A 19,434-nucleotide genomic window follows, 5' to 3' on the forward strand; every position below is an offset into this window, starting at 1 on the left:
CCACTGGATTCATGTTGACATCGGCAAACTGCTCACCCACACAACGCCATACAGTCTGCCATCTGTCCTGTACTGTGAAGAGAGCGCCTGTCCAACATGCTAGATGCCATTGAAAGTCATTGAAAGTCCACATTTGCCCACTCAAGTTGGTTACGATGAAATGCAGTCAGATGGAGACCCCGGTAAGGAAGGTGGGCAGCAGATGAGCTTCTCTCAGATGGTTTCTGCCAGTTTGTACACAAATTCTTTGGTTATGCAAATAGATTATTGCAGCCTCTGTCCGGGTGGCCGGTCTCGGATGATCTTGGAGGTGAAGATGCTGAATGTTGAGGTCCTGGGCTGGTGGGATTATACATGGTCTGTGGTTGTGAGGCCGGTTGGATGTGCTGCTAAATTCTCTGAATTGCCTTTGGAGATGGCTCACTCATGGTAGGGAAATACATGAGCAACAGCTCTAGTGGACATTTCTGCAGTCAGAATGCCAATTGCATGAGCCCTCAAAACATGCAACTTCTGAGCCATCGTGCTGTGTGATAAAAGTGCACATTTTAGGCCTAAGCCACACGCCATGAAAATCGGTGCGAGTGGAGTGCGATAAAAAAAAAATTGCATTCCATTCGGACCAATATTAGCCTGTGTGTCAGCGCACATGAGCGATTTATTTTCTCAGCCCTAATCGGACCGAGAAACCAATCGCAGCATGCTGCGATTGTAATGCGATCCTTGTTTCTCTCGCACCCATTCAAGTCTATGGGGCGAGAGAAAAATCGCACTGCACTTGCAGTACACCTGTGTACCGCTTGTGCAGGGCGAGAATGACAATAGCCGGCAACAGAGGAGAGAGGGAGATAAATCCCTCCCGCCCTTCCTCAGTGCCGGCCCACCTCACCTCAGTGCCGACACGCCCCTCCTGAGTGCCGGTCCGCCTCCCGCAGCTGAGGTCCGATCGCATGATCGGATCTCAGTTGCAGGGACACTCGCATGATGGCTATGCTGTACTGCCAGCGTGAGCCAAGTGTCCTGTGAGGGGATCGCAGTAATCCCAGTGTGGCCCCAGCCTTAGAGTGGCCTTTTATTGTGGCAAGCCCAAGGCGCACCTGTGCAATAATCATGCTGTCTAATCAGGATCTTGATATGCCACACCTGTGAGCTAGATGGATTATCCCTGCAAAGGGGAAGTGCTCACTAAGGATATGTGCACACTGCGTTTTGATGCGTTTTGAGTGCAGTTTGATACAGAACTGCATGCAAATCCTTATGTAAGCAAAGGGAATGAGCATCCTGAAGTTTTGTGCAAATGTTTCTCCCCCACCCCCCTTGCAGATTTGCAGCAGAAAATAAACTGCAGTGTGTCAATTCTTTCAGAGTTTTTGCCAGTCTTTTTCCACCCAAATGCATGTAAAATATATATGCAGCAAAAGCAGTGAATTTCTGCCAAGAGATGCAGATTTGGTGCAGAAATTTCACCTAACACAGATTTACATAAATTTGAGCACAATATTTGAGGGGAAAGGGCCTTTTGTGGACATAAAAAGTCTTAGATCTTTGAGTTCAGATCATGAAAAATGAAGCAAATGTGAAAGTATTGCATTTATATTTTTGTAAATGTTTAGGGCAGTGGTTGTCGCATATGCAGATCCTACAGCGTGGGTGGCCTACTAGTCAGCCACTAGTCAGATTACCTTTTGTACTACTTGCTCTAAGGGTATGTGCGCACGTGTGCGTATTACATGCAGTTACGCTGCGTTCTGCACCGCAGCGTAACTGCATGCGTCCTGCGTCCCCTGCACAATCTATGGAGATTGTGCAGGGGCCGTGCGCACGTGGCATGTTAGAACGCAGCGATTTGGCTGTTTGCCGAATCGCTGCGTTCTAAGAAGTGACATGTCACTTCTTTCGTGCGTTCTGCATGCTGTCTATAGGGAGAGGCAGCATGCAGAGCGCACGAATCTGCCAGCACCATGCGCTTCAGAACGCAGCTTTTCAGCTGCGCTCTGAAGCGCACATTTTCGGTGCGGTGCAGAGCGCACACGTGCGCACATAGCCTTAGACTACCTTAATAGTTAACCCTCTGGTCTATCCACGGTGTTAGGTCATAAGACTGAAGAACTGAAATAATGAAAGCCTTATGAATCTCGCTATAAACCCTATCCATTGGTTATTAGATAAATAGGGCGGCACGGTGGCTCAGTGGTTAGCATTGCAGTCGTGCAGCGATGAGGTCCTGGGTTCATCTGCAAGGAGTTTGTATGTTCTCCTTGTATTTGCGTGGGTTTGCTCTGGGTTCTCCGGTTTCCTCCCACACTCCAAAGACACTGATAGGGAATATAGACTGTGAACCCCAATGGGGACAGTGATGTCTGTAAAGCACAGTGGAATTAATAGCGCTATATGAGTAAATATTATCCATTTTTGGATGCTACGTATTTCTTGGATGCCTCATTGGAGGAAACGTGACCATGGGTGTATGTTGCTGCCACCTGGAGGTATACACTAAGAAATGCACTCAATGGTCTAATATAATAATCACTTACGGTATATAGCGCCATTAATTCCACAGCGCTCTACATACATTGGCAACTAGTCCTGCTCCCAGCATCGGCATAGGCACTGCAATTTGAAGGCTCAAAGTTGTTGCTAATCCGGTGGGCTTGTTTAATATTAGCATATCTTTGACTGATTTCTGTCTTCATGTACTTTTACATTGAAACAAGTGGCTGTGGTGTGGAGTTCTTACTTTTTATATCTTTTCATCTTTTTTTTTTTTTTTTTCTTCAGCAAGGAGAAAAGTTGCGGGAGAGGCAAATTGTGAAGATTATCTCATGCACGCAAGAGCATACCAACCCAGCAGAGCTACTGAAAAGACACGCTTTTAGCACTGAGATAATGGAGGAAGGCAGCCTACAAGATGACCCTGCCCCCGATAAGGAAATGAGGGAAGCCCCAAGGTGTGAGGAATGTTCTGTGCGGACTCAGGTACTGGGCAACGTCCAGGAGATGTTTCAGGACTTGCCTATACAGCCCAGTGAGCAGGATGCAGATGACGAGGCGGCAGAAGACACGGATGACACCAGTTCTGTAACTTCATCGGCGAGTTCTACAGCCTCCTCAAAAAGTGGCAGTGGGCCTGGGCGGAAGAAGAGTATCCCTCTGTCCATCCGAAATCTGAAGAGAAAGCACAAAAAGAAAAAGAAGAGCAAGGTGTACAGAGAGTTTAAAACGGGGGACAGGTGTGTACGTGGGGAGACCCCAATTTTTTTAGAATCCAGATATTAGAAACCGTGATGAGCGAGTGTGCGTGCCACTTCTCGTTAATCGGTGGAGCATGGTTTACAAATGCTCGAGTTTCCTATTAACTTCCATTATGCTCTGTAATGGGGTCATGCTCGATCCAGTAATGAGCGGTGGTGAGCACGATTGTTCACTAATCATAAAGCAAGACCAGAAAGCTCTTGCCATATGCAATGCTTTTTTAAATCAATACATTCGATGGATGATTTTCACCCTATTGGTAGAGAAGAAAACCTGCAGCTGACAATTCACATTTATGCAGGTTTTAAGTTGGAAATGCCAAAACTATAGGGTTTTTCTTTAAATGACAGGAAACAAGATCTGTGAAATAAAAAAAAAATGGTTGCAATTATGAATAAAGTGCTAGGTCTTATTTTCGGGGAGAGCTTATTGTCAGGAAACACTATTGAGAGGGGAAGTTTACACCCCCCAAAAAATGCTGATCCCCCTTTCCAGGATCGAGATACTTACCAGACCTCGGGCGTCTGCGTGGCTCCCAGGTCCCTCTGCGATACTCGGCGGGCTCTCCCAGCAGGTGTGCTGCACATGGTCCGTGCTGCACGTGGTCCTCCTCTCCATCTGGCCAACACTCATCAGATCACTTGTGTACACACACACACACACACACACACACACACACACACACACACGAGATCGCACATACAATCACACACCACATCCGGTGATACCACTTGCTTCCAGCCAGCAGGGGACTCTCTGCTCTCTTGTGTCTATGATGCGTTCCACCGCTGAGTCCTCCATGCGTTCCACCAGCAGGTCCTGGCGCTCCACTGCACAGCGTTCCAGGTCCTTGAGTGATTCAAAAATGGATCCAGCTCACACACCAGGGTGTTAATAAAAATCTTTCTTTCAGATTTATTTTGAACAATTCCTTTTAAAATAACTTAATAGTTAGGGCATTTCAGACAACATTGCAAATATAAAGCAGGAGGTGATGTAAAACGAGAACCATACACGTTTCGAACTAAAACGTTCTTGAACACTGGTCACAGGTCCTTACCATATGCTGGCCAGAAGCAATAAATATCGCTGGATGTGGTGTGAGTGCGCGATCTTATGTATGCGGGTATGTGTTCCGCCGCAGGTCCTTGATGCGTTCCACTGCTCCCGGTCGGTGTCTGGAGAATTGCTGGATCTTCTCTCTTCTTTCTTTTGGGAGGGTGTTCGCCTTCTATAATGAGGTGTCCTGCAGTATCTGTAACTTTTTTAGCTGCACGGACACTTCATTATTGAACCGTGACTAGGGCTTATTTTCAGGGTAGGGCTTATATTTAAGCCTTGCTAAAAATTCCTGCTAGGTCTTATTTTCATAAAAACATGGTACTTCTAAGAATAAGCTTCTCCTAATAGTGTGTACACGCCTATATAATAAGTACAGTCTCCTGCTATTAAACGTAGGGCTAATTTCTCTTACTGGAGGTCTGATCAGCTGCACTCATTCCAGGGGCTGATGTCAAGTGAGCAGCACATTTTAAAGGTTTTGGTTTTTATTAAGTTATATGTTCCATTCCTAAACTGTTTTTTTTACCCTTTACTGGTATACCATTATCCATTCTCATTAGGATGGCTGTTGTGAAGCAGACTTATAGGTAATAGTGATATTATTAAAATCCACTCCTAACTTGGGGGTGGGAGCATTTTTCAATAAAAATGCAGTGAAAACCAACAAAAATTGCACCTCTCAAAAGATGACGTAATATGTCAAAACTTTTGTTACCAAAACAAACTATACAGGTTTGATCCCATTGTAGTGCACATTTAGTGCTGGCTTTTTTGTTTTTTCTTCATTGAATTGGTCGGTGGTTGACCTCCACCTTGCTATGCACCCCAATTTGGGTTGTATTCCACCTGTCTAGATTTTGGCGGTTGGTGACGGTTCACATTCAGTCATCAGGCCCCGTCCACAGGCTATTTACGTTATGCAGCATTTGCTTGGACCTGTCCCGCCCACAGCCATGACTCAGTCATGGGTACGGGATTGAAATAGACCAGGTGAGTGCTGCTAAGAGCAGTTCTACTATTCATATGTGAGGCAGTTTGGCACATTTTATAAAAATATTTTAGTGTTAGGACTTCCCCCAAATGAGATTTGCCGTGGCGGGGTGGTTCAAGAAATTGCAATTTTTTGCCAAAAATCTCAAATTTATAATAAGTACAGTTGGAATTTTTAGTGCTGTAGTGCACATTTAGTGCTAGCTTTTTTTTGTTTTTTGATCCCATTGTAGTCCTACTGGAACATCAAGTTGTCAGATCATTTGCAACCACACAGTGGACACCGTAAAACATAACCCAGAACTGCAGGTTTGTTTGGTTATGTTGCAGTTGGAACTTTTCCTAGTTTATCCAGTACATTTTATTATACAGCGGACATTGTATAGTACATAGTTACATAGTTACATAGTTACTTAGGTTGAAAAAAGACCTAGGTCCATCTAGTTCAACCTTCCTCCACCAGTTCTACATTTAGTCACTAAGTCATTTATAACCAACAATGTTGTGTGTACTGAGGAAATCATCCAGCCCTTTTTTAAAAGCTGTTATAGTATCTGCCATTACTACCTCTTGTGGTAGTGTATGCCACAGTCTGACTGCTCTAACTGTAAAGAACCCTTTCCTATCTAGGTGTCGGAATCGCTTTTCTTCCACTCGCAGTGTATGCCCCCTGGTCCTTAGTACGGTCTTTGGAAGAAATAAGTCATGTGCCAGTCCTTTATATTGACCACACATGTATTTATACATATAAATGAGATTTCCTCTGAGATGTCTTTTTTCTAAGCTAAACATATCTAACTTTTTCAACCTGTCATCATATGGGAGGCCTTCCATTCCTTGTAATAGTCTAGTTGCCCTCCTTTGAACTGAGTCTAACTTCTGAATGTCCTTTTTAAAATGTGGAGCCCAAAACTGGATCCCATATTCCAGATGTGGCCTTACAAGTGATTTACAGAGGGGTAACAATACGTTGGGATCACGGGATCTAATCTGTCTTTCTTTGTCGCTCCATTGGGAGACCCAGACAATTGGGTGTATAGCTTTTGCCTCCGGAGGCCACACAAAGTATTACACTTTAAAAAGTGTAACCCCTCCCCTCTGCCTATACACCCTCCCGTGCATCACGGGCCCATCAGTTTTTCGCTTTGTGTTGAAGGAGGCACACGTGCACGCAAGCTCCACATTTTAGTCAGCAGCAGCTGCTGACTTTATCGGATGGAAGAAAAGAGGGCCCCTAACAGGGCTCCCTGCATGCTCCCTTCTCACCCCACTATGGTCGGCGGTGCTGTTAAGGTTGAGGTACCCAATGCGGGTACAAAGGCTGGAGCCACATGCCGTTATCCTTCCCCATCCCTTAGAGGCTCTGGGAGAAGTGGGATCCTAACCGGTCACCATGCATGGGACCGGGCTCCCTCCGCAGCCCCTGGGGGAATCTGACGGACAGGAGACCGGGTATCATCAGGGACAGGCCCTGCTTCTCAGAGGTACTCTGTGTCCCCTTGGGGACGGCGCATAGAGCGCCTGTGTAACAGACGCTGCAGCGGCTGCTGTGTGTTTTTGTGTCGCCGGGACTACCGCGCCGACCGCGCCTGTTTGCCGGCCGCGTTACTAAATTTAGTCCCTGGCTTCTGCGGCCTAGTACCACATACTCCCGCCCCCGGGCCTGCCAGTCAGGGGTAAGGGCGGGACGCTAGACTGGACGTCAGCGGTGAGGGCTGGAGCATACTTAGGTATCCTCCTCCCCCCTCACTGAGCACCGTGGGGCACCAGATTCCCGCACTTTATGAGGCACGCCCACGGCTCCCTCTTCCTCTGAGAACGCTGGCAGCCATTGTTATCATCGCGTCTGCCGGTGGAGAACTTCAGACTGAGCTCCACAGCTCTGGGAGGCCCAGGCAGGGAATCTGGTGGACACACAACCGCTGTGGGCGGTCGGTAAGCCGCACCGATTACCAGGTGCTGGCCCCCCTGGGTGCCGAAGTATATATATATATATATATATATATATATATATATATATATATATATATATATATATATATATATATATATATATATATATATATATATATATATATATATATATATATATATATATATATATTATACATTTTGCTCTGTTCGGCCGCATTATTTGCTTTTGGCTATATACCCTCACTGATTGCTCTAAGAGGAGACAACAGCATGTCGTCCGCAAAAAGCAAGGGTGCCAAGGCACAGGCTTATTTTGCAACCTGTACCTCTTGTGCGGCTATGTTACCTGCAGGTTCCACCTACCCTCATTGTGTGCAATGCTCGGCCCCTGTGACACTCTCTCAGCCGGAGCCTCAGGCACTGGTGGGACCCTCGGCCCAGGTAGAACCACCGGCTCCCACCGTCCAGGTGGCAGGGATAGAGTTTGCAGTGATGGCTGAGAAACTTTCTGAGTCACTTTCACAATCCATGGCTCAGTCTATGGACAGATGGTCTGCTAAGATACTAGAAGCTTTGCAGTCCAGACCGGTAACACAGGCCCCGGGCACTGTTGAATCATTGCCCCCAGGCCCCCCTCGGTCGGCGCAGCAAAGTGCTCATGGGGTGACTCCTAGGTCCCACGGTGAGGACTCAGACACGGACCGCAGTCCCAGACCGGCTAAGTGGGCTCGCTGGGAACTTCCCTCGACTTCATCACACTGCTCAGGGTCTCAGCATGAGGACTCTTTGGAGGATGAAGCGGAGGTGGCAGATCAGGGCTCTGATCCTGACGTTGCTCTCAATCTTGATACACCTGAAGGGGACGCCATAGTAAATGACCTTATAGCGTCCATCAACCAGGTGCTAGAACTTTCTCCTCCAACTCCACTGATAGAGGAGTCAGCTTCACAGCAGGAGAAACACCAATTTAGGTTTCCCAAACGTACATGGAGTGCGTTTTTCGATCACTCCAACTTCAGGGATGCGGTCCAGAAGCACCGAGCATTTCCGGACAAGCGCTTTACTAAACGCCTTAATGACACACGTTACCCCTTCCCTCCTGACGTAGTTAAGGGTTGGGCTCAGTGTCCCAAGGTGGATCCTCCAGTCTCTAGACTGGCGGCTAGATCCATAGTAGCAGTGGCAGATGGTTCATCGCTCAAGGATGCCACTGACAGGCAAATAGAGCTCCTGATGAAATCCATCTATGAAGCCATAGGCGCGTCTTTTGCTCCGGCATTCGCAGCCGTATGGGCACTCCAAGCTATCTCAGCTTGTCTGTCTGAGATTAATACAGTCACACGTGCCTCTACTCCGCAGGTTGTGTCTTTAACCTCTCAGGCGTTGGCTTTTTCATCCTACGCCATGAACGCTGTCCTGGACTCTGCGAGCCGTACAGCGGTAGCATCCGCCAATTCAGTGGCAGTCCGCAGGGCCATGTGGCTACGCGAGTGGAAGGCAGCTTCTGCTTCCAAGAAGTTCTTAACCGGTTTGCCATTTGCTGGCGACCGTCTGTTTGGCGAGCAATTGGATGAAATTATTAAACAATCCAAGGGAAAGGACTCGTCCTTACCCCAGTCCAAACCAAACAGACCTCAGCAACGGAAGATACAACCGAGGTTTCGGTCCTTTCGGCCCTCAGCCAGGTCCCAATTCTCCACGTCCAACAGGCCACAGAAGGGCCAGAGGAACTCTGATTCATGGCGGTCTAAGTCACGTCCTAAAAAGACCGCTGGAGGAACCGCCCCCAAGGCGGCCTCCTCATGACTTTCGGCCTCCCCAAACCGCATCCTCGGTCGGTGGCAGGCTCTCCCGCTTTTGCGACGCCTGGTTGCCACATGTCCAAGACCGATGGGTGAGAGACATTCTGTCTCACGGTTACAGGATAGAGCTCAGCTCTCGTCCTCCGACTCGTTTCTTCAGAACATCTCCGCCCCCCGAGCGAGCCGATGCACTTTTTCAGGTGGTGGACACTCTGAAGGCAGAAGGAGTGGTGATCCCCGTTCCCCCTCAAGAATGTGGTCGCGGTTTTTACTCCAACTTATTTGTGGTGCCAAAAAAGGACGGATCATTCCGTCCCGTTCTGGACCTCAAACTGCTCAACAGACACGTGAAAACCAGACGGTTCCGGATGGAATCTCTCCGCTCCGTCATCGCTTCGATGTCCCAAGGAGATTTCCTAGCATCAATCGACATCAGGGATGCTTACCTCCACGTGCCGATTGCACCAGAGCATCAGCGCTTCCTGCGTTTCGCCATCGGAGACGAACACCTTCAGTTTGTGGCACTGCCTTTCGGCCTGGCGACAGCCCCACGGGTCTTCACCAAGGTCATGGCAACAGTGGTGGCGGTCCTACACTCTCAGGGACACTCCGTGATCCCTTACTTAGACGATCTTCTAGTCAAGGCACCCTCCCGGGTGGCATGCCAACACAGTCTGAACACTGCTCTGGAGACTCTCCAGAGGTTCGGGTGGATCATCAATTTCCCAAAGTCAAAATTGACACCGACCCAATCGCTAACTTACCTCGGGATGGAGTTTCATACTCTCTCAGCGATGGTGAAGCTACCGCTGGACAAACAGCTTTCACTACAGACGGGTGCAATCTCTCCTTCGAGCCCAGTCACACCCCTTGAGGCGCCTCATGCACTTCCTAGGGAAGATGGTGGCAGCAATGGAGGCAGTTCCATTTGCGCAGTTCCATCTGCGTCCACTCCAATGGGACATTCTCCGCAAATGGGACAGGAGGTCGACGTCCCTCGACAGGAACGTCTCCCTTTCTCGGGCAGCCAAAGCCTCTCTTCAGTGGTGGCTTCTTCCCACTTCTTTGTCGAAGGGCAAATCCTTCCTGCCCCCATCCTGGGCTGTGGTCACGACGGACGCGAGTCTGTCAGGGTGGGGAGCGGTCTTCCTCCACCACAGGGCTCAGGGAACCTGGACTCCGACAGAGTCCTCCCTTCAGATCAATGTTCTGGAGATAAGGGCAGTGTATCTAGCCCTAAAGGCGTTCCAGCTGTGGCTGGAGGGCAGGCAGATCCGAATTCAGTCGGACAACGCCACGGCGGTGGCGTACATCAACCACCAAGGCGGCACACGCAGTCGTCAAGCCTTCCAAGAAGTTCGGCGGATTCTGCTGTGGGCGGAAGCCACAGCCTCCACCATCTCCGCAGTTCACATCCCAGGCGTAGAAAACTGGGAAGCAGACTTTCTCAGTCGCCAGGGCATGGACGCAGGGGAATGGTCTCTTCACCCGGACGTGTTTCAAGAGATCTGTTGCCGCTGGGGAACGCCGGACGTCGACCTAATGGCGTCTCGGCACAACAACAAAGTCCCGGCATTCATGGCACGGTCTCAAGATCACAGAGCTCTGGCGGCAGACACATTAGTTCAGGATTGGTCGCAGTTTCGACTGCCTTATGTATTTCCTCCTCTGGCACTGCTGCCCAGAGTGTTACGCAAGATCAGGTCCGACTGCCGCCGCGCCATCCTCATCGCCCCAGACTGGCCGAGGAGGTCGTGGTACCCGGATCTGTGGCATCTCACGGTGGGTCAACCGTGGGCACTACCAGACCGACCAGACTTGCTGTCTCAAGGGCCATTTTTCCATCTGAATTCTGCGGCCCTCAACCTGACTGTGTGGCCATTGAGTCCTGGATCCTAGCGTCCTCAGGGTTATCTCAAGAGGTCATTGCCACTATGAGACAGGCCAGGAAACCAACGTCCGCCAAGATCTACCACAGGACGTGGAGGATCTTCTTATCCTGGTGCTCTGATCAGGGTTTTTCTCCCTGGCCGTTTGCCTTGCCCACTTTTCTGTCTTTCCTTCAATCCGGAATGGACAAGGGTTTGTCTCTCGGCTCTCTCAAGGGACAAGTATCTGCGCTTTCCGTGTTTTTTCAAAAGCGTCTAGCCAGGCTTCCGCAGGTACGCACGTTCCTGCAGGGGGTTTGCCACATAGTCCCACCTTACAAGCGTCCGCTAGAACCCTGGGATCTCAACAGGGTGCAAAACCGAATTATGACTACTTTAAATAAAATTATTTTATTAATCAAAAATTACTTACAACACATACATTTAAAATAAGAGTATTTGAGAAAGGGAGGAGGTACTTTCCCTTGCCTAACCCTTCCTCAACGACGGGGGTCGGCGTCCTAGGGTAAAGACGCCCCCGTTCTTCGACGGCTTAACCCTACTCGGTCCCTCCCTCAAGGGTAAGAGATATCCCCTAAAAGATGGAATCAACCCCAACACTGGTAACACCAAAGTGAGGAAGAGGTGCTCAGTCCACAGTAGCTAATTTGTCTGTATCACTACTTGGGTGAGTGAGGGTAGGGTCCTGGGATGTCGTCATATATTAGGAGTCCATGTGCTCAGTATAAAGGATAGAAATGAGAGTCACATAGATAGAGACCATAGTATGCTATTGTCAATTATAGGCACAGTTCATATGTAATTAGTACAACAAATGCCCATTACGGACATGAATCATATTGGGTATACGAAGGTTCAAGAAATGCCCGACGCGTTTCGCCCTTGTCAATGTTGGGGGCTCATCAGGGGCTTTCCAACATATTCTTGAACGAAGTGTCCACTTTTGAACAATTCAGTAGTGGTACAGGTTGTTCACTTCAGGCGGGAATAAGAAGATAATACACTGTCTACCCAGCTGGTCAATCATGAGGTTAGTCAAGATAACTTGTGCACCTTATCAAAATGCAGGTGCCTGTCTCACACTGTTAAAGCATTTATGCAGTCACAACCGGACCCTGGAATGTCAGATCCATCATAGAATATACGCTATGTGCTCAGGATAAGGACTGTGGCAGACGGCTGAATACCTCTAGTCCGCAATATTGCCAGTTCCACTTAAATGTGTCAGTCAGAATAATTGTCCTCCACTGGTCACCAATGTTGCCGACAGCCTTAATAGGCTTATACCGTCACCCATATCATGATGATTACCCAGAAAGGTCCCTATTAGCTGTCTCCCCGTGTAGTCAGGAGTCACCGTAATAGATGAAAGCCAATCTTATAGTGGGCCCATCTGGGGAGGATCAGTGTGGCGTCCAGTCATCACGCCTTTCGCAGAAGGTGGTCTTCCTAGTGGCAGTCACGTCACTTCGGAGAGTGTCTGAGTTAGCAGCGCTGTCATGCAAAGCCCCCTTCCTGGTGTTTCACCAGGATAAGGTGGTTCTGCGTCCGGTTCCGGAATTTCTCCCTAAGGTGGTATCCCCTTTTCATCTCAATCAGGATATCTCCTTACCTTCTTTTTGTCCTAATCCAGTTCACCAATGTGAAAAGGATTTGCACTTGTTAAATCTCGTGAGAGCACTCAGGCTCTACATTTCTCGCACGGCGCCCCTGCGCCGTTCTGATGCGCTCTTTGTCCTTGTCGCTGGCCAGCGTAAGGGGTCGCAGGCTTCCAAGTCAACCTTGGCTCGGTGGATCAAGGAACCGATTCTTGAAGCCTACCGTTCGTCTGGGCTTCCGATTCCTTCAGGGCTGAAAGCCCATTCTACCAGAGCCGTAGGGGCGTCCTGGGCATTGCGGCACCAGGCTACGGCTCAGCAGGTGTCAGGCGGCTACCTGGTCGAGTCTGCACACTTTCACGAAACACTATCAGGTGCATGCCTATGCTTCGGCAGATGCCAGCCTAGGTAGGCGAGTCCTTCAGGCGGCGGTTGCCCACCTGTAAGAGGGGGCCGTTTTACGGCTCTTTTTATCGAGGTATTCTTTACCCACCCAGGGACTGCTTTTGGACGTCCCAATTGTCTGGGTCTCCCAATGCAGCGACAAAGAAGGGAATTTTGTTTACTTACCGTAAATTCCTTTTCTTCTAGCTCCTATTGGGAGACCCAGCACCCGCCCCTGTTCCCTTCGGGCTGTTGTTCTTTTGTGTAGACATGTTGTTCATGTTGAATTGTTCTTTGGTTCACGGTTTCAGTTCTCCGAACATCCTTCGGATTGAGTTTACCTTAGACCAATTTATAAGTTCCTCCTTCCTGCTTTTGCACCAAAACTGAGGAGCCCGTGATGCACGGGAGGGTGTATAGGCAGAGGGGAGGGGTTACACTTTTTAAAGTGTAATACTTTGTGTGGCCTCCGGAGGCAGAAGCTATACACCCAATTGTCTGGGTCTCCCAATAGGAGCTAGAAGAAAAGGAATTTACGGTAAGTAAACAAAATTCCCTTCTTTTATACACCCTAAAATCTTGTTTGCTTTAGCAGCTGCTGCTTGACATTGAGTGCTGCTGCTCAGCTTATTTGTAATGAGAATACCCAAGTATTTCTCCTGTTCTGTAGTCCCGAGTTTACTTCCATTTAATGTATATGCAGTTATAGGATTACTCAGTCCTAGGTGCATTACTTTACATTTATCAACATTAAATCTCATTTGCCAAGTATCTGCCCATTCTGACATCTTATCCAGATCTTTTTGTAATATTGTACTATCCAGGTCAGTTTTTAATATCCTACATAGTACAGTGTCAGTCTTTGCCGATGACACCAAACTATCAATCCCATCCACAAGGTCATTAATAAAGAGAGTAAAAAGAATCGGTCCAAGCACAGATACCTGCGGCACCCCACTGCTGACTATATCCCATTTAGAGAATGTACCATTTACGACTACTCTTTGTTTCCTATCTTTTAGCCAATTCCTTACCCAGTTGCATATTGTGTCCCCTAGTCCTTGCTTCTGGAGCTTTAGTATAAGGCTATTATGTGGTACAGTATCAAATGCCTTTGCAAAGTCCAAATAAATCACATCAGCTGCATTACCAATATCCAGGTTTGAACTTACCCCCTCATAGAACCCCAACAGGTTGGTTAGACACGACTTATCTTTCATGAATCCATGCTGTTTGTCAGTTATCATATTATTTTCTGCAATATATTTTTGCATGTCATCCCTTAAAATGCCCTCAAAAACTTTGCATACTACTGATGTCAGGCTTACTGGACGGTAGTTGCCTGGATCTACCCGCTTACCTTTCTTAAATATCGGTACCACATCAGCAATCCTCCAATCCTGAGGCACCAACCCTGTTACAAGCGAGTCTAAAAAGATGAGATACAGCGGTCTGTCGATTTACGGAGCTTAATTCCCTCAATATTCGTGGATGAATGCCATCTGGCCCTGGGGATTTGTCAATGTTTAATTTACTCAGACATAGGCGTACTTCATCTTGTGTTAAATTAATTATATCGGGTGGTGGACTTTGATTTTTCACTTGTTGAATGATCCCTGGTACAGTCAGTTCCTTGGTGAATACAGATGAGAAATGCCTATTTAATATCTCAGTCTTTTGTTTGTCCTCTATAACTAACTTGTTATTATATTTTAAGGGGCCGATACTATCCTTTGTTTTCCTTTTGGCATTAATGTATTTATAAAAGATTTTGGGATTTATTTTAATGTCATTGGCGATTTTAGTTTCAGTAGCTAATTTTGCTTGTTTGATTTCTTTTTTACATTTCCTATTGATATCTTTATACTCCTGCAATGCTATTTCTGTATTCTCAGCCTTTAAGATTTTAAATGCCCTTTGTTTTTGTTTTATTATACTTTGTACAGTCTTATTTATCCATAGTGGTTTCTTTTTATTCCTGGACATTTTATTACCAGAGGGTATACGTTTTTTACAGGACTCTAGTAGTATATCCTTAAACTTTCCCCATTTATGTTCGGTATCCCCAGTTACCATGACTTTGTCCCAATCTACACATTTAAGCTCTTCCCTTAATTTGTTGAAATCAGCTTTCCTAAAATTCCAGGTTTTAGCATTCCCCCTTTGAAATGTTCTATTGAATATTATGTTGAAGCTTACCATATTATGATCGCTGGTGCCCAAGTGCTCCCGGACTTGTAGATCTGAAATTGTATCCGGTCTATTTGACAGGACCAGATCTAGCAAATTATCTCCCCTGGTCGGTTCACCTACCATCTGAGAGAGGAAATGGTCTTGAATAGTAGATAAGAACTTACAGCTTTTAGCAGAACCAGAAGATTCTATGTCCCACTGAATGTCTGGATAGTTGAAATCCCCCATAATAAGAACCCGATTATTATTATTAGCTGCCTTTTCAATTTGTTCCAGCATTTCACCCTCTATTTGTTCAGGTATGTTAGGAGGCTTATAGCAAACTCCAATTAGCATTTTTCCATTATTCCCCTCCCCATGTACATTTACACATACTGACTCTACATTGTTGCTGTTCCCCTCAATGTCATCATACAACACAGGTTTTAGGTTAGATTTAATAAATATACACACCCCACCACCTTTTTGGCCTTTTCTGTCCTTCCTAAATGTACTATAAGGCTATGTGCGCACAGTGCGTTTTTCTCGGCGTTTTTGCGCGTTTTTCGGGTGCGTTTTTGGCCTCAAAACTGCATGACTTTGCTTCCCCAGCAAAGTCTATGAGTTTTCATTTTTGCTGTCCCCACACAGCGTTTTTTTTTCAGCTGCGTTTTTGTGGTGACCACAAAAGCGCAGCATGTCAATTATTCCAGCGTTTTTCACCGCGTTTTTCATCCATTGAGTGCAATGGGATGTTGAAAGACGCAATGAAAAATGCAAATAGCTGCGTTTTGGTGCGTTTCTAAGACCAAAAACGCAGCTATAAACGCAGGAGGTGGGTAGTTAAGTGACGTGTACAGGAAGAGGATTCCTTCTGTCAGTATATACAGAAGCGTGAATCCTCCCGGTACCGTCACCGCCGCTTCCATCTCCCGTCCTGTGCATGTATGCTGCCGTCTGGGCGGGAGGTGGAAGCGGCTGCGAAAACAAAAGTTAACAGTAGAAAAAAAAAAAGTTATACTCGCCTGTCTGCAGCCTCGCGGTGCCATGCCCGCTCCCATCTCCTCTCACGGTATCGCCGCTCCGGCTGTGTGCAGACGGCCGGAAAACCTCCGATAGATGCAGGACCTGGCGATGGATCACCTGATGCAGTCACCTGGCGCATCAGGTGATCGTAAGTATCGCGGTGACGCGGGCGCCCGGCCGGTATCAGCGGATGCGTCAGGAGACTTCATCCCTGATTACCGGCAGCTGCTGCAGCGATCGGACGGGATCAGACTCCCGCCCCATCGCTGCAGGAGCTGCCGGTAATCAGCACATAAGTGAGTATTTTTTTTATTTTTTTTTTTTGCACCGATTCATCTGCTGATTGTATAAACGGCTTTTATACAATCAGCTGATGTGTGATGGGATTCAGGCACTTGAACCTGACACATCATCTGATCACTTTGCCTTCCAGCAAACCGATAAGATGATATTGGATCCGGATTGGACGGCGCGGGACCCTTGACCCAGGATTACTGCGGAGGGGGGTTCTTTATTTCAATAAAGATGGAGTCACTAATTGTGTTGTGTTTTATTTCTAATAAAAATATTTTTCTGTGTGTTGTGTTTTTTTTTTTTTTTTATCTTTACTAGAAATTCATGGTGGCCATGTCTAATATTGGCGTGACACCATGAATTTTGGGCTTAGGGCTAGCTGATAATATACAGCTAACCCTAACTCCATTATTACCCGGCGAGCCACCCGGCTTCAGGGCAGCTGGAAGAGTTGGATACAGCGCCAGAAGATGGCGCTTCTATGAAAGCGCCATTTTCTGGGGTGGCTGCGGGACTGCAATTCACAGCGGGGGTGCCCAGAAAGTATGGGCACCCTGCACTGTGGATTCCAATCCCCAGCTGCCTAGTTGTACCCGGCTGGACTTAAAAATTGGGCGAAGCTCACGTCATTTTTTTTTTTTTTTTTTAAATTATTTCATGAAATTCATGAAATAATTTAAAAAAAAAAAAGGGCTTCCCTATATTTTTGGTTCCCAGCCGGGTACAAATAGGCAGCTGGGGGTTGGGGGCAGCCCGTACCTGCCTGCTGTACCCGGCTAGCATACAAAAATATGGCGAAGCCCACGTAATTTTTTTTTGTTTGGGGGGGCAAAGAAATCCTGCATACAGTCCTGGAAGGAGGATGCTGAGCCTTGTAGTTCGACAGCTGCTGTCTGCTCTCCTGCATACACTATTGGATGGAAGATGCTGAGCCTTGTAGGTCTGCTCCCCCTGACTCTCCCTCAAGCATACAGTCCTGGATGGAGCATGCTGAGCCTTGTAGTTCTGCAGCTGCTGTCTGCTCTCCTGCATACACTATTGGATGGAGTATGCTGAGCCTTGTAGTTCTGCAGCTGTCTGCTCTTCTGCATACACTAGTGGAGAATGAAGAACACATTGAAGAAGGAAATTAGGAAATTACATCAGACCTTTTTCTTCAGCGCTCTATTGGGAGACCCAGACGATTGGGGTATAGCTACTGCCCTCTGGAGGCCACACAAAGCACTACATTAAAAGTGCAAGGCCCCTCCCCCTCTGGCTATACCCCCCCCCGTGGTATCACGGGTTCTCCAGTTTTAGCTTTGTGTGCGAAGGAGGTCAGACATTCCATGCATAGCTCCACAGATTTTAGTCAGCAGTAGCTGCTGACTATTTCGGATGGAAGAAAAGAGGACACATATAGTGTTCCCAGCATGCTCCCTTCTCACCCCTGGATGGTGTTGTAAGGTTGAGGTACCTATTGCTGGTACAGGGCTGGAGCCTGACATGCTGTTTTCCTTCCACATCCCCTGGTAGGGCTCTGTGGAAGTGGGATCCTGCCGGCCTCTCAGCTCTGACGCCGGGCTCCATCCACAGACCCATTAGAACCTGATGGAGGCGGAGCAGGAGTACGATCAGGGACAGGCCCTGCATCATACAGGTACTCTGTGTCCCCGGCAGGCACAGACACACTCCGGGCTGGCTGGGTGTTGTAGTGCGCCGGGGACCGCAACGTGGAGTTGGTGTCCCTACAGATTACTGGGGGACTTTTTTGTGTATGGGAACGCAGCGCCGACCCCCTCTGGACCGGGCGGCGCTGCTGTGACTTGTGGTGCGCCGGGGATCCGCCGTCCGCGCTTTTACGGCGGCGGCGGTTATAAATTTAGTCCCCGGCTTTTTGGGCCTAGGACGCCGGCAGCTCCGATTCGTTCCCGCCCCCACCCTGTCATTCAGGGTAGGGGAGAGACGCTGTTCGCTAGCAGCGACGAGGGCTGGAGCCTGATTTACATGCTCCAGCCCTCTCACTTGGCACAGAGGGAAGCAGGCTTCCCGCTCTTGGCCAGGAACGCCCAGGGCCCGCCCCCCTTCCTCTCTCGAGACGCCGGCAGCCATTACATGCATGCCTGGCTGGAGGAAGGACGCAAGGCTCTGGGAGACCTGGACTAGGGGCTATCTGGCGACCACACACCCGCTTTTTAAGCGGGCGGTAAGCGATTTTTCTGTGCTGGTCCCTCTAGTGCCTCACTGTGTATCAGTGTACTGGGTACAGATATATAGATATTGTATTTCTTGCACTGTGAGGTGCGCTTCTGGCTGCATATCCCAGATCGCTCTGTGGAAGCAGCAACATGTCATCCTCAAAACGCAAGGCGGCCAAGGCAAAAAGGGCTGTGTATACTGCGTGTGCTGCATGTGGGGCTAATCTACCAGCAGGTTCCGATGACCCCCATTGTGTGCAATGCTCCGACCCGGTGCTGCTTCGCCAGCCGGAGTCAGGAGAGGTAGCGACCCAGGCTGAGACGCTTGTAAGTTCTGCCCCGGTGACAGGGACAGACTTTGCAGTTTTTGCAGATAATATGTCTGTGTCTATGGCAAAAATCCTTGAAACCTTGCAATCTATGCATGGGGCTCAGTCTCTGGGCACGGCGAGGCCTCTGTCCTCAGGTCCCCCTTACTTGGAATGTATCCAGCCCACAGGGGGGTCCCCGGCTTCACAGGCCGAGGATTATGACTCAGATGATGGCCCCAGCCACCCTAAGCGAGCTCGCTGGGAAAGACCCTCGACGTCTTCACACTGCTCAGGGTCTCAGCGCAATCAGTCTCCCTGTGATGGGTCTGATGAGAGTGATCAGGAATCCACTCCTGGAACCCCTCTCAACCTGGATACCCCGGATGGGGATGCCATGGTAAACGACCTTATCTCAGCCATCAATAGGCTGTTGGATATTTCTCCCCCAGCCCCTTCAGCAGAAGAGGCGGCGGCGGAGCAGGAGAAGTTTCGTTTCCTTTATCCCAAGCGTAAATTGAGTGCTTTGTTAGATCACTCTGACTTCAGAGAATCAATCCAGAAGC

At 48.3% G+C, this 19,434-nt stretch overlaps 1 protein-coding gene across 1 annotated transcript in view; it reads left to right on the forward strand.

The window, feature by feature from the left end:
- UBE2O (ubiquitin conjugating enzyme E2 O) overlaps positions 1-19,434 on the forward strand; it is a 107,002-nt gene that overhangs the window by 31,375 nt on the left and 56,193 nt on the right. The window contains exon 9 of the mRNA XM_075349569.1: positions 2,779-3,230. Coding sequence (XP_075205684.1) covers positions 2,779-3,230 — 452 coding nt within the window. The remainder of the gene's footprint in view (positions 1-2,778; positions 3,231-19,434) is intronic.

This window comes from Anomaloglossus baeobatrachus, chromosome 5 (assembly GCF_048569485.1).
Source record: "Anomaloglossus baeobatrachus isolate aAnoBae1 chromosome 5, aAnoBae1.hap1, whole genome shotgun sequence".
NCBI classification, from domain to species: Eukaryota; Metazoa; Chordata; class Amphibia; order Anura; family Aromobatidae; genus Anomaloglossus; species Anomaloglossus baeobatrachus.